The sequence below is a fragment of the Bombina bombina genome, chromosome 2, assembly GCF_027579735.1.
Source record: "Bombina bombina isolate aBomBom1 chromosome 2, aBomBom1.pri, whole genome shotgun sequence".
Lineage (NCBI taxonomy): Eukaryota > Metazoa > Chordata > Amphibia > Anura > Bombinatoridae > Bombina > Bombina bombina.
In genome coordinates, this window is record NC_069500.1 from 1,238,048,386 (window position 1) to 1,238,065,003 (window position 16,618).

Sequence of the window (16,618 nt, forward strand, 5' to 3'; positions counted from 1 at the left end):
TTCCTTATTTGGTCAGGCGGAAATGGTGGATTTATTAGCAGTGCCTTGGTTTTGCAACCTGGCTACATATTTCCGCCTCTGGTATTTTTCTTCCAAGGGTGATCTTCAAGATCATATTGGAACAGTTTCATGCGTTTCTGATAGCATCAGCATGGCCTCACAGGTTTGGTATGTGGATCTTGTCCGGATGTCCAGTTGCCATCCTTGGCCGTTTTTGGCCAGCCCTCTTGTTTCAGGGGCCATTTTTCCATCGGGATCTCAAATTACTAATTTGAAGGTATGGAAATTGATTAGTGTTTAGTCATAGAGGGTTTTTATCACTATGTTGCAGGATTTTAAGTCTGTTTCAAGGAACATGTATTATCAGGTTTGGAAAACCTATATTTTATGGTGTTCTTCTCATAAATTCTCTTGGCATTGTTTTAGAATTCCTAGGATTTTTCAGTTTCTTCAGGATGGCTTGGATAAGTTTGTCTGCAAATTTTTTGAAGGGACAAAAATCTGTTCTTTCAGTTTTATTTCCTAGAAAGATTGTTTAAACTTCCTGATATTCCCTGTTTTTTCAGGTTTTTGGTTTGTATCAAGCCTGTCTTAATTTGGTTCAAGGATTTTGCAGGCTCTTTCTTTTGAGCCTATATTTTCTTTAAAGATTATCTACTTTCTTGGAAAGTGTTGTTTCTTTTGGCTATCTCTTCTGCTAGAAGACTTCCTGATATACCAGCTCTCTTCTGTGCCTCCTTATCTGATTTTTTTCATCTAGGTAAGTTGTTTTGTGGGCTTCTTTTTTCCTAAGGTTGTGAATTTGAACAACATTAGTAGAGAAATTGTTGTTCCTTCTTTGTTTTCTAATCATAAAGAATTTTTTGAGAGTTCTTTACATCCTTTTGATGCGGTAAGAGCTTTGTAATTCTATATCGAGGTTATTAGGATTTGAGAAGACTTCTAGTTTATTTGTTGTTTTTCTGGTTTCAGAAAAGTTTAGGAAGCCTTAGCCTCTGCTATTTCTTTGGCATCCTTGTAAAAGCTTTTGTTTTTCAATGCTTATTTGGAGGCAGGGAGGTTCCGCCTCAGAGATTTACAGCTCATTCTGCTAAGTTCAGTCGCCATTTCTTGGGCTTTTTCAGAATGAAGCTTCGGATGATCAAATTTGCAAAGCAGTATTTTGGTCTTCTTTGCATACTTTTATTGTTTTTACCATCTTAATGCATTCTGCTTCTTCTGAAACAATCCTTGGTAGAAAAGTTCTCCAGGCAGCTGTTTGTTTGATTCTATTGCTTTTGATTTAAGTTTTTTCAAGAAAAACTTAATTATTGTGTGAATTTATTTTCTCAGTGGAAATAGCTGTTATTATTTTATCACTCCCTCTCTAGTGACTCTTCTGTGATCTTCCACATCTTGGGTATTTCTATCCCATACGTCACTAGCTCATGGACTCTTGCCAATTACATGAATTGCACTTAATCAGTTTCTTTATGACTGTCATAGTACTGGTGTAGGTACAATTTATTTGAATCGGAGAGTATGGAAAAATACTCTTTTCCCAGTTAACAATAAAGGGACAGATTAAAAGTGGAATGGAAACTGTATGGAACACTACTAATACCACTAGTGCTAAATCCGTTCAACTTCCATTTTTGTGCTCATATTACATGTAGTTGGTTACTGTTCCCAAGATTTATGTGAGTGTTAGTTATTTCACTTGGGAAACAAGGTTGTTGCCCTACCATAATGTCTAGCACAGGCATGAAAAATATAACTAAAATATTAAAATGAAAGACATTTCCCTAACTACTGCCCCATAGCACTTTTAACCCCTTATCCCCCTCGCCCCCCAACACAAACACTCCCACACTATTACTTCCAAACTAAACAAACACAAACACTCCCACACTATTACTTCCAAACAAAACAAACACAAACACTCCCATATGCAAAAAAATAACCCCTACATTATCAATCCTTAAACTGCCACAACCTCCAGTGCAAAAAACACCCCCACACTAAACAAGCCCCAACACAAACCCCCCCATTAAACTGCCACAACCCCCAATGCAAAAAAAACCTCCAGTGCAAAAAAACATCCTACACTATTTAACCCCTATCTGCTCCCCCTAAATTACAAAAACAAACTTTACTAAAACAAAATTACTAAACATAAAAAGCATTAGTGAAAAAAAATGAAAGTACTCCTAAAAATAAAAAAAAAACTATTTTAAAAAGCCAAGCCCCCCCCCCCCAAAAAAACCCCCAAACAAAACAAAAATACCCCATAAAAAAAACCCTATACAAAAAAAATAAAAATAAAGTAGCTGTAATATCAAGGTACTTGTATCCTGGGTTCTAATTAGTTATTTCTATTATAAGCATGCAATGCAATAATTTTAATGCATACACAAAACAAGTGGTTAGTTGAGTTTTTTTAACCAATAACTTGTAATAAGCAGTTGAGTCGCGCAAGGCATTGCACAAAAGAACGCACCACACCCAAGCAGTATCGTTCTTCATGAAATCTGGCCCTAATATTTTTCCTCGGCAATTGCCTTTAAACATATAAATAACCAAAACTCTTCATGGGAAATGTATGTCACTAGCAGTCCCCTTTGATCAGCTGCATTACCAGAGTAGATGAATTTAAATTTCCAGCAAAAAGTATCCGCCTGCTGAACCACTGTGAGTTATGCATGACATGGACACATGCACAGGAAGTGTACGGGTAGGGAAGAAAGATCACATGGCCTTTCTGCCACCGGAAGTGATAGTCAAGTAAAAACAAAATGCTCATTAGTTTAAAATATTGCAAGATATTATCAGTTGTTTCTCTAGATACAAGAGTGAAACATGTCTGCATCTTTAGTTTTGAAAGGAGTCTTGAATGATGGATTCCCATTAAGTTTCATACCAATATCTATATATTCTCACCTCTAAATGGGATTCTGTGGCAAACGAGTTCTTAAGTGCAATAGCAAACATTACAGCTATCTCACCCATGTGACTAAGCTGGTCTTGTATGCCAGTATTACCTCTTTCTAAACCACAAAAATGATTAAGTTTGAAATTGTTCAAAAGTGTGTTATAAGCAGAGTTTCCATTCATTAACCAGGATAAAATGGTCTGTGACCTTTTTCAGAGTCCCCCTAATATAGTGATAATCTTCTACATGAAAAGGCCTAGAAACATAAAACTGAATTTGTTATGGTACCACTTTATACAAAAGACATTTTTAAGTTAATTTATGTTTCACAATATCTTGAGATAATCAATTTATTTAAAAATAAATAATAATCTCATAACCTAGAAGTGAACCTCATAATGCTTATGGTCACATATAACAATGGTAGCATCTGTGAGAAACTCAGTTTAATTTGTAAGTATACTGCAGGAATACCCTTTGAAATGGGCTGGGCTCTTTTTTCCCACCCTCAACAAGGAAGTTGATTACATAGATTTTTCTATTGCCAATACTGCAGTACTGAATATTGTTGGCGGTTTCAACATGCAAAAGCAACTCTTTCATATGACAAATTAATGGGACAGTAAACACTTAGAGAGTTGAATACAAAATGGCTATGCATAGTAAAACAGCTTTGCAATATACTTTTAAAGTTTTGCCCCCTTTTCATGTAATTTAGCACTGAAAATTGTGTATTTTTTAATTCTCAAAACTGGAAATGCACCGTTTACTTATTAGGGCTTACCCTGCTACATATTTTTTTCCTAACTTGCTTCTACCTGATAACTGCTAAACAATCCATTTCACACTAACCTTATGATCGTGGCTAGTCTTATTGGCAGACAAAATCCAAGATTGGCTCCTCCCTATAAGGCAAATGGTGGGTGGAGTCTGGCTATTGAAAAACAATTGCAGTAGGAAGGAAATTAAATTGTTTTAAAATTGTTTATACTTGGTTGATATTTTATTCTAAAGCAACACAACATAAATGTCTTCTAATTACAAGGTGTATACTGTCACTTTAAAGGTAAACAATCCATTTGTAAATCATTTAAAGGGATAGGAATGTAAAAATTAAACTTGCATGTAATTTTAAGACTTTTAAATTTGCTTCTATTTTCAAATGTACTTTATTCTCTTAGTATCCTTTGTTAGAAAGAATATACACATATCCTACTCTAGTGGGAGCTAGCTGCTGATTGGTGCCTGGTCACATTTGTCTCTTGTGATTGGCTAACTAGATGTGTTCAGCTAGCTGCCAATGTTCCTTCAACAAAGGATAACAACAGAATGAAGAAAATTTGATAATAGAAGAAAATTGGAAGGTTGATTAAAATGTTATGTTGTATCTGAATCATGATAGAAAATGTTGGGGTTTCCTGTCCCTTTAATACATTCCAGCAGGTAAAATGAATCAGTAGGAACACTTTAAAGGCAAGAAAATTTTGCAGTAAAGTAAAGTTTGCAACAGACTGGAGGTCTGAGTTTTAATTTGTTCTGTAATGTGACTAATGTATTATTTTTTTCGTTATATGTATTGTTGATGCATTTATTTATTCTATCCAAATGCTTTGATTACGGTTAGGCATATGCCATTTTGTCATATGGTAAATATTATTTATAAAAAAGAAAACCGTTAATAAATCTAAATGTGCTTCAGTTATAAGAGGAAAGGAACAGAGGAGCCGTTGCAGGCTGTTTATACCAAAAGCCTACAAAGCAGTAATTACTTGTTTGGTAGTTACTTTAATAAACATAAGCAAAGGAAATTAATTTACCGTTTTTGGTTATTTAAATTGTTCTGGTGGGAATTTGAAGTTATTAATTTTATGTCTGATGCTGCAACTTTTTAGTGTGCCCCGTTTTTTTGTTTTTTCTTCTTAATGCGGTCATGAAAAAACAATTTAATATAGTCTTGCTTGTTTTGTAAGTAAATTATATGTTTGACAATAAAGCCTATTTTCCCTGAAGACATCTTGAGAATATAATTATAATGCCAGTGAACTTAATTCTAAGTGATGTAAACCTTGTTGCTTTTGAAAATGCTCAGTCCTTTTAATTGGACATATTGCAAAAAAAAAAAAAATGCCATTTATGTGGCCCAGCAGATTGTTATCCTGTATTCTTCTATTAGACTATTGTTTGCTATGTCTTAGTCATAAAAGTTTAATTTTGACTTGATTGTCCCTTTAAGTTCCAAATGTCCCCTATATTGTAATAAAAAGAAATGTTCTTTCAGCACTATATAGGCCTAAAAAGAATCTTATTATACAAAACCCAGTATCAAACAGCTGGCAACTCTTAGCAGGGCCCTCTGTTCACTCGTCTGGTGCATAATTTGCCTCTTAAATGCTACCTTTGTATATCATACCTTTTGTTTACGGCGCTCTACAAATAAATGATAATAATTCTAATAAGAGGGTGGCACAGGGGTCAAGTCAGGTGGGAACGCATGGGAACGGAGTTCCTGCACTATTTTTGCAGAAGGAACTAAGTTCCCTCTGGACAGAGAACAGAAACACTTCAGTAAACATTGCTGCAGCTGGTGGGAGGAACTGGAGCACAGTCTGGTTAGAGGGATAGTGAGATCCTCTAGTAATGGTTAATAACTCTTCCTACAATACACTAAACGTAAGACTGTCAGCGGTCCTGCTGTGTGATCACCCCGCAATGTGTGGAACACATGGTGCTTACATTTCTGTGTGGCTTGCTCTGGGGTTATTTAGCTACCCTAAGCAGAAATAGGACTATTGCACCTGAAGTGGGTGAGACTCTGTGATAGAGGAGGATTCTCCAGCCCAAAGGCAACCATTTAACTCTTTATTAGATTTAATTTGCTTTCAGTAACAAAAGTGTATAGATTCATTATATACATATAAATACAGTGTGTATATATACATATATATAAAAAAATATTGATTGTGAGGGTGGTGAAAGTCTTGATGAGTTCCCACACTTTTAGTAGGACTTGACCCCTGGGGTGGCATAATAAAGTTCTGAGAAGGCCTCACAAGAATATTATTGCCAATACTGATTCCACAGCAGAAGTGTTTAAATCCATTATGTGGGTTTAGGAGAGAGGAAATTAAAGGGACAGTGTAGTCCAAAATAAACTTTCATGATTCAGATAGAGAATGTAATTTTAAACAATTTCCCAATTTACTTTTATTACCAATTTTGCATTGTTCTCTTGATATTCTTAGTTGAAAGCTAAACCTAGGAGGTTCATATGCTAATTTCTAAGCCCTTGAAGGCTGCCTCTTCTCTCAGGGTATTTTGACAGTTTTTTCACCACTAGTGGGTGTTAGTTCATGTGTGTCACATAGATAACACTGTGTTCACGCACGTGGAGTTCCAGGTAGCCAGCTCTGATTGGCTAAAACGAATGTCTATCAAAAGAACTGAAATAAAGGGGCAGTTTGCAGAGGCTTAGATACAAGGTAATCACAGAGGTACAAAGTGTATTTATATAACTCTGTTGGTTATGCAAAACTAGGGAATGGGTAATAAAGGTATTAATCTTTTTAAACAATAACGATTCTGGTGTAGACTGTCCCTTTAAGGGGGGTGGGTGTGAATAGGTAATACAGATGTTTTCTAGTGTGATATAGAATGTCTTTATTTCCAACATCTACTCTCCAGGAAAGAGACCAGGAGCCACAGAAAATATATTTATTGGACGCTTATAGCCCCTAAGCCTTTAGTTTTTCTCGTTAGAATTCAACTTGTTCTTATACCCTCTGCTGATATTTTTGTCACCCTGCCAGTGGTTACATGTGGGACATGTTTTAGTTGAGTCCGTCGTTCTTTTCCATGTTGAACCAATACACATTAAAGTGACATGTTAGTGCAATAATAAAATGCTACAGTTTATTATATTAATTCCCCTTGTTAATTATGTGTTCCACCTCTTCAAAAACAGTTACACCTAGTTAAGCTCTAAATCATGAACGTTGCAATTAATGAGCTGGACCTTTTGAAGAGTTTAAACACATTATATCAGGGTACAAAAGCATAATAGTACAATTGTTACAAGGTAATAAAATGATTCAAATCACAAGGAAATGTTGGGTGCATTTTCTCAGACATTATCTCACACAAAGCCGTATGTATAGATTTTCTCCATTTCTATGCTGTTTCGGAAAATGCATTCTGCAGATGTGAGGAGTTATCAGCATTTCTGCATCTGTGCATCAAACCTACTTTAAAATAAATCTTGTAAGTCTGTTCCATGTACTTGGTTAAATAATTAAATGCTTCACTGTATTCCCCAGGCAGGATATCCAAAGTGACGAAGAGAGTCTGGACTTCCATGATGCATCTCTCCTAGAGAATCTTGAAAGTAATCATGTAAGTTGCATAGTTTAAATAAAAATTGTTATGTGCAGATGTTGAGATGCTGAGTTTTGGGAATTCATCAAATGTCAAAGAAATATTTTAGTTCTTTTCCTGGGTATCTTCTAAAAAAATAGATAAGAAGAAGAAAATACTTGGGAACTTAATGGAAAAAAAGTGGTGTTAATGCCAGAGTTTAAATTTTATGCAAAATACTGAAAACCGGGAAAGATGCAATTCCAGGCAGTGAGACTGACAGCTCTGACTGTACCCAAATATTTGTGTTATCCGTATAAAAGAGCAGCATGTAACAAATGGAAACATTTTAACTGCAGGTATGAAATATAGACCCTTCAAGTCTGCCTGTTATTCCTATAAATTGGGCGGATAGCCTTTTGCTTATCCCAGGTATTCCTGTAGTCCCACGAAATGTTTATTTTTACCACCTCTAATGGGAGTTTATTCCATTAATCAATCACTGTTACCGTAGTTTTAATTTATTTTTATGTATTTTATTTATTTTTTTGCATGATATAATGTGCAGTAGAAAATGTTTACATTTCAGTTCATACTTCTGCTTCCTATATTAATATTTTTTGCTGATTGGTACTTCCTGTTAATGCTCATTGGCTGATGGGTACTTCCTGTACAAAACTGATACTTTTATATCAGTTTAAATTTAAACAACACTTACTTTATATTGGATTAAAAATAATAATGCTGCCTACCTGTTTTAAATGCTGTTATTTCACATGGTATATTTTAGTGATCTGAATAATCTTTTTTTCCTTAAACGGGTCTATAGCTGCACACAAGCCTGAACCACAAACAAGTGTGCGACTGGTATAAAAAGATTAATCACACAGAGACATTGCGTATGTTTTAAGAAAAAGCTATAATTAATTACAATAAAGCGTCCCTCTGGGCATTTTGAAATACAACTGGGGATATTCCAACATAACAAAAAAATAAACTAGATAATTAGATGTCTCACTCTAATAAGTAAACCAGAATTGCACTGACACAATTGTAATACTGAAATAACTAGACCGCTATAGACACGTTAAAAATATTTTCTGGAGCTCGAGTTAAAGTGCCTCATTTTGCCATTTCAAAACCATATTTCTTCTGTTAAGTGTGATCAGTCCACGGGTCATCATTACTTGTGGGACATTATCTGCTCCCCCACAGGAAGTGCAAGAGGATTCACCCAGCAGAGTCGCCATACAGCTCCTCCCCTCTACGTCACCTCCAGTCATTCTCTTGCACCCAGCAACTAGATAGGTCGTGTGAGAGGACTATGGTGATTATACTTAGTTTTATATCTTCAATCAAAAGTTTGTTATTTTAAAATAACACCGGAGTGTGTTATTACCTCTCTGGCAGAGTTTGAGGAAGAATCTACCAGAGTTTTGCTATGATTTTAGCCGGAGTAGTTAAGATCATATTGCTGTTCTCGGCCATCTGAGGAGTGAGGTAAACTTCAGATCAGGGGACAGCGGGCAGATGAATCTGCATAGAGGTATGTAGCAGTTTTTATTTTCTGACAATGGAATTGATGAGAAAATCCTGCCATACCGATATAATGTCATGTATGTATACTTTACACTTCAGTATTCTGGGAGAATGGTAATTCACTAGAATTACACTGTAAGAAAGACATAAAGCTGTTTAATAACTAGAGATTATGTTTAACGTTTTTGCTGGAATGTAAAATCGTTTTCATTTACTGAGGTACTGAGTGAATAAATGTTTGGGCACTATTTTTCCACTTGGCAGTTGCTTAAATCTGTTTTTTTCTGTCAGTTTCTGTTCTCCCTCACTGCTGTGTGTGTGGGGGAGGGGCGCTTTTACTATGCATCAAATATTTCAGTCAGCACAGCAGAGCTGTGAGAATTATAGTTTGACTGAGATAAAAACGTTTATTCTGTAATTTGTTTCCTGCTTTCAGAAATTGTTATCTTTGCTAATGGGATTAAACCTTTGCTAAAGTTGTGTTGTTTAATTGCTGAGGGGAACAATCCTTTGCTAAAACTGTATATTCTGACAAAGATTGATGCTATAACTTAATTATTTTAACTGTTATAATTTTTTTCTGTGCTTCTTAAAGGCACAGTTCGTTTTCATATTATTTGTAAATTACTTTGAAAAGTATTTTCAAGTTGCTGTTTATTTGCTAGTGTGTTAAACATGTCTGATTCAGAGGAATATCTCTGTGCTATATGTGTTAATGCCAAAGTGGAGCCCAATAGAAATTTATGTACTAAATGTATTGATGCTACTTTAAAAAACAGTCAATCTGTACAAATTGAACATATTTCACCAAACAACGAGGGGAGAGTTATGCCGACTAACTCGCCTCACGTGTCAGTACCTGCATCTCCCGCTCAGGAGGTGCGTGATATTGTAGCGCCGAGTACATCTGGGCGGCCATTACAAATCACATTACAAGATATGGCTACTGTTATGACTGAAGTTTTGGCTAAACTACCAGAACTAAGAGGTAAACGTGATCACTCTGGGGTGAGAACAGAGTGCGCTGATAATGCAAGGGCCATGTCTGATACTGCGTCACAGTTTGCAGAACGTGAAGACGGAGAGCTTCATTCTGTGGGTGACGGTTCTGATCCAAATAAACTGGACTCAGACATTTCAAATTTTAAATTTAAGCTTGAGAACCTCCGTGTGTTACTAGGGGAGGTATTAGCGGCTCTGAATGATTGTAACACAGTTGCAATCCCAGAGAAAATGTGTAGGTTGGATAAATATTTTGCGGTACCGACGAGTACTGACGTTTTTCCTATACCTAAGAGACTTACTGACATTGTTACTAAGGAGTGGGATAGACCCGGTGTGCCTTTCTCACCCCCTCCTATATTCAGAAAGATGTTTCCAATAGACGCCGCCACACGGGACTTATGGCAAATGGTCCCTAAGGTGGAGGGAGCAGTTTCTACTTTAGCTAAGCGTACCACTATCCCAGTGGAGGATAGCTGTGCTTTTTCAGATCCAATGGATAAAAAATTAGAGGGTTACCTTAAGAAAATGTTTGTTCAACAAGGGTTTATATTGCAACCTCTTCCATGTATTGCGCCTGTCACGGCTGCAGCAGCATTTTGGTTTGAGTCTCTGGAAGAGACACTTCAATCATCCACACTAGATGACATCACACACAAACTTAAATTCCTTAAGTTAGCTAATTCATTTATTTCAGATGCCGTAGTACATTTAACTAAACTTGCGGCTAAAAATTCAGGATTCGCCATTCAGGCACGCAGAGCTCTGTGGCTGAAATCCTGGTCAGCTGATGTTACGTCTAAATCTAAATTGCTTAATATTCCTTTCAAAGGGCAGACCTTATTCGGGCCCGGCTTGAAAGAGATTATTGCTGACATTACAGGAGGTAAAGGTCATGCCCTGCCTCAGGACAAGGCCAAAGCCAAGGCTAGACAGTCCAATTTTCGTTCCTTTCGTAATTTCAAAGCAGGAGCAGCATCAACTTCCTCTGCACCAAAACAGGAAGGAGCTGTTGCTCGCTACAGACAAGGCTGGAAACCTAACCAGTCCTGGAACAGGGGCAAACAGGCCAGAAAACCTGCTGCTGCCCCTAAGACAGCATGAATTGAGGGCCCCCGATCCGGGACCGGATCTAGTGGGGGGCAGACTTTCCCTCTTCGCCCAGGCTTGGGCAAGAGATGTTCAGGATCCCTGGGCGTTAGAGATCATATCTCAGGGATACCTTCTGGACTTCAAATCCTCTCCCCCAAGAGGGAGATTTCATCTGTCAAGGTTGTCAACAAACCTAACAAAGAAGGAAGCGTTTCTACGCTGCGTACAAGATCTTTTATTAATGGGAGTGATCCATCCAGTTCCGCGGTTGGAACAAGGACAAGGGTTTTACTCAAATCTGTTTGTAGTTCCCAAAAAAGAGGGAACCTTCAGGCCAATCTTAGATTTAAAGATCCTAAACAAATTCCTAAGAGTTCCATCGTTCAAGATGGAAACTATTCGAACAATTTTGCCCATGATCCAAGAGGGTCAGTACATGACCACAGTGGATTTAAAGGATGCTTACCTTCACATACCGATTCACAAAAGCCATTACCGGTATCTAAGGTTTGCCTTTTTAGACAGGCATTACCAGTTTGTAGCTCTTCCATTCGGACTGGCTACGGCTCCAAGAATCTTCACAAAGGTTCTGGGCACTCTTCTGGCGGTACTAAGACCGCAAGGAATTTCAGTAGCTCCGTACTTAGACGACATACTGATACAAGCTTCAAGCCTTCAAACTGCCAAATCTCATACAGAGATAGTACTGGCATTTCTAAGGTCGCATGGATGGAAAGTGAACGAAGAGAAAAGTTCTCTCTTTCCACTCACAAGAGTTCCCTTCCTGGGGACTCCGATAGATTCTGTAGAAATGAAGATTTACCTGACAGAGGACAGGTTAACAAAACTTCAAAGTGCATGCCGTGTCCTTCATTCTATTCAACACCCGTCAGTAGCTCAATGCATGGAGGTAATCGGACTAATGGTAGCAGCAATGGACATAGTTCCTTTTGCACGCCTACATCTCAGACCACTGCAACTGTGCATGCTAAGTCAGTGGAATGGGGATTACTCAGATTTGTCCCCCACTCTAAATCTGAATCAAGAGACCAGAAATTCTCTTCTATGGTGGCTTTATCGGCCACATCTGTCCAGGGGAATGCCATTCAGCAGGCCAGACTGGTCAATTGTAACAACAGACGCCAGCCTACTAGGTTGGGGCGCTGTCTGGAATTCTCTGAAGGCTCAGGGACTATGGAATCAGGAGGAGAGTCTTCTTCCAATAAACATTCTGGAATTGAGAGCAGTCCTCAATGCTCTTCTGGCTTGGCCCCAGTTAACAACTCGGGGGTTCATCAGGTTCCAGTCGGACAACATCACGACTGTAGCTTATATCAACCATCAGGGAGGGACAAGAAGCTCCCTAGCAATGATGGAAGTATCGAAGATAATTCGCTGGGCAGAGTCTCACTCTTGCCACCTGTCTGCAATCCACATCCCGGGAGTGGAGAACTGGGAGGCGGATTTCTTAAGTCGTCAGACTTTTCATCCGGGGGAGTGGGAACTTCATCCAGAGGTCTTTGCCCAAATACTTCGACGTTGGGGCAAAACAGAGATAGATCTCATGGCGTCTCGACAGAACGCCAAGCTTCCGCGCTACGGGTCCAGATCCAGGGATCCGGGAGCGGTCCTGATAGATGCCTTGACAGCACCATGGACCTTCAGGATGGCTTATGTGTTTCCACCTTTCCCGATGCTTCCTCGATTGATTGCCAGAATCAAACAGGAGAAAGCATCAGTGATTCTAATAGCGCCTGCATGGCCACGCAGGACTTGGTATACAGATCTGGTGGACATGTCATTCTGTCCACCTTGGTCGTTACCTCTGAAACAGGACCTTTTGATTCAGGGTCCTTTCAAACATCAAAATCTAACTTCTCTGAAGCTGACTGCTTGGAAATTGAACGCTTGATCTTATCAAAGCGTGGTTTTTCTGAGTCAGTTATTGATACCTTAATACAGGCTAGGAAGCCTGTTACCAGAAAGATTTACCATAAAATATGGCGTAAATACCTATATTGGTGCGAATCCAAAGGTTACTCTTGGAGTAAGGTTAGGATTCCTAGGATATTGTCTTTTCTACAAGAAGGTTTAGAAAAGGGGTTATCCGCTAGTTCCTTAAAGGGACAGATCTCAGCTCTGTCCATTCTGTTACACAAGCGTCTGTCAGAAGTTCCAGACATTCAGGCTTTTTGTCAGGCTTTGGCCAGGATTAAACCTGTGTTTAAAGCTGTGGCTCCACCATGGAGTTTAAACCTTGTTCTTAACGTTTTACAGGGTGTTCCGTTTGAACCCCTTCATTCCATTGTTATAAAGTTGTTATCTTGGAAAGTTCTATTTTTAATGGCTATTTCCTCGGCTCGAAGAGTCTCTGAGTTATCAGCCTTACATTGTGATTCTCCTTATTTGATTTTTCACTCGGATAAGGTAGTTCTGCGTACTAAACCTGGGTTCTTACCTAAGGTAGTAACTAACAGGAATATCAATCAGGAGATTGTTGTTCCATCCTTGTGCCCAAATCATTCTTCGAGGAAGGAACGTCTTTTGCACAATCTGGACGTAGTTCGTGCCCTTAAATTTTATTTACAGGCAACTAAAGATTTTCGACAAACGTCTTCCCTGTTTGTCGTTTACTCTGGTCAGAGGAGAGGTCAAAAAGCTTCTGCTACCTCTCTCTCTTTTTGGCTTCGTAGCATAATTCGTTTAGCTTATGAGACTGCTGGACAGCAGCCTCCTGAAAGAATTACAGCTCATTCCACTAGAGCTGTGGCTTCCACTTGGGCCTTTAAGAATGAGGCCTCTGTTGAACAGATTTGCAAGGCTGCAACTTGGTCTTCGCTTCATACTTTTTCCAAATTTTACAAATTTGACACTTTTGCTTCCTCGGAGGCTATTTTTGGGAGAAAGGTTCTTCAGGCAGTGGTTCCTTCTGTATAAAGAGCATGCCTATCCCTCCCGTCATCCGTGTACTTTTGCTTTGGTATTGGTATCCCACAAGTAATGATGACCCGTGGACTGATCACACTTAACAGAAGAAAACATAATTTATGCTTACCTGATAAATTCCTTTCTTCTGTAGTGTGATCAGTCCACGGCCCGCCCTGTTTTTTAAGGCAGGTAAATATTTTTTAAATTATACTCCAGTCACCACTACACCCTTGGCTTCTCCTTTCTCGTTGGTCCTTGGTCGAATGACTGGAGGTGACGTAGAGGGGAGGAGCTGTATGGCGACTCTGCTGGGTGAATCCTCTTGCACTTCCTGTGGGGGAGCAGATAATGTCCCACAAGTAATGATGACCCGTGGACTGATCACACTACAGAAGAAAGGAATTTATCAGGTAAGCATAAATTATGTTTTTCCATTGTCCCTTTATAACCTTATCTTTATAGATGGTAAACTCACTTAAGTTAATTTACATAGTATGAAAGTACTTTTTAAATATATGCATATTGATGCTAGTATTTCTGTTACACACACTATATCTATTGTTATACCCATTTTTATGTGGCTCTGTTCCCTGCTTCTATACTGCCTCTGTATCTGAAATTCTTATGCTTCAGTTTGACAGGCAGCTGTTTCATCCAATAGGAGCTGCACCATACGCCCTATGTTACCTACTGCCAGCACGCTCCCATGCTGGTAACTTCAAGCCGCATCTGTTTGAGGTAGAACTGTGCAAGTGCAGTTCGCTACGCTCTTTGCGCTGCTTACTCGCTAAAAAAAAAAGTAAACACATGTGCTGATGTTGTCCCTGCAGCAAAAAGTGAATCTCTACGGTGAAGCAGATTGACTGTTTAAGCAGCGCAAAGAGCGTAGTGAACTGCACTTGTGCAGTTCTACTTCAAGCAGATGCGGCTTCAAGTTACTAGCACGGGAGCGTGCTGGCAGTAGGCAACATAGGGCGTATGGTGCAGCTCCTATTGGATGCAACAGCTGTCTGTCAAACAGAAGCATAAGCATTTCATATACAGAGGTAGTAAAGAAGCAGAGAACAGAGGTGCATAAATTGAGTATAACAATAGATATAGTGTGGGTGTAACAGAAATGCTAGCATCAATATGCATACATTTAATGTGCTTTCATACTATGTAAATTAAAGGGACATGAAACCCACATTTTTTTCTTTCATGATTTAGAAAGAGAATGCATTTTTAAACATTTTTCTAATTTACTTCTATTATCTAATTTGTTTTATTCTCTTGATATTCTTTGCTGGAAAGCATATCTAGATATGCTCAGTAGCTGCTGATTGGTTGCTGCACATAGAAGCCTCGTGTGGTTGGCTCACCCATGTGCATTACTTTTTCTTCAAATAAGGATTTCTAAAAAATGAAGCAAAATAAATAATAGAAGTATATTGTAATGTTTAAATTTGTATGTTCTATCTGAATCATGAAAGAAAGATTTTGGGTTTAGTGGCCCTTTAACTTATGTGAGTTTACCATCACTTTAATTATACTCTTCTGTTTAAAGGGATATGAAACCCCATAATTTACTTTCTTTTTTAAAAAAAGGATGAGTCCACGGATCATCTTAATTACTAATGGGAAATTCACCTCCTGGTCAGCAGGAGGCGGCAAAGAACACTACAGCAGAGATTTTAAATAGCTCCTCCCTTCCCTCCCACTCCAGTCATTCTCTTTGCCTACATTAGTGATAGGAAGAGGTAAAGTGAGGTGTTTAGTATAGATTCTTCAATCAAGAGTTTATTATTTTTAAAGTAGTGCAAGATTGTGCTGCTTTGTTCTAGGGTGTAGCCGTAGTCCATATCAGTCTCTACAGTAGAGCTTTTGGTGGCTTTAGAGCAACTTGTGAGACATAATTCTCACTGCGTCTCCCATACATTGATGCTGCCCTAACTCTGATTATTCAGGCTTTTATCTTTATCCACCGGGCTATGGGAGGGAGAGGACCTCTTAAACCTGCTGAGCTGCCCTGCTGTCGGGCAGAGTTCAAGGTAAGTGCTGACTTTTTTATCTGGGTCAATAATATGTATCGCAGAAAAGTGGAGCACTTTAATTACACTGAGAAAGAACTTCTACATTTAAAAGAAGGGAGATTCTGTGACAGCAACTTATTTGCAGGCACTGGGGCTAAGGAGATTGCTTTCATGTAATTAGCAAGAGTCCATGAGCTAGTGACGTATGGGATATACATTCCTACCAGGAGGGGAAAAGTTTCCCAAACCTCAAAATGCCTATAAATACACCCCTCACCACACCCACAATTCAGTTTTACAAACTTTGCCTCCCATGGAGGTGGTGAAGTAAGTTTGTGCTAGATTCTACGTTGATATGCGCTTTGCAGCAGGCTGGAGCCCGGTTTTCCTCTGAGTGCAGTGAATGTCAGAGGGATGTGAAGAGAGTATTGCCTATTTGAATACAATGGTCTTCCTCTAGGGGATCTATTTCATAGGTTCTCTGTTATCGGTCGTAGAGATTTCTTCTCCTATCTCCCTTTTCAGATCGACGATATACTCTTATACACCATTACCTCTACTGATTCTCGTTTCAGTACTGGTTTGGCTATCTACTATATGTAGATGAGTGTCTTAGGGTAAGTAAGTCTTATTTTATTTATGACATTCTAAGCTATGGTTGGGCACTTTTATATGTAAAGTTCTAAATATATTTGTTTAAACTTATATTTGCCATGATTCAGGATAATCAGTATTCCTTCATATAGACTGTCGGTTTCATTATTTGGGATAATGCATATGAATA

At 38.5% G+C, this 16,618-nt stretch overlaps 1 protein-coding gene across 2 annotated transcripts in view; it reads left to right on the forward strand.

Annotated features, from left to right (window-relative positions):
- ATP8A1 (ATPase phospholipid transporting 8A1) overlaps positions 1–16,618 on the forward strand; it is a 608,814-nt gene that overhangs the window by 242,437 nt on the left and 349,759 nt on the right. For both annotated transcript variants that reach the window (XM_053704008.1, XM_053704009.1), the window contains one exon: positions 7,225–7,300. In XM_053704008.1, the coding sequence (XP_053559983.1) occupies positions 7,225–7,300 (76 nt within the window). The remainder of the gene's footprint in view (positions 1–7,224; positions 7,301–16,618) is intronic.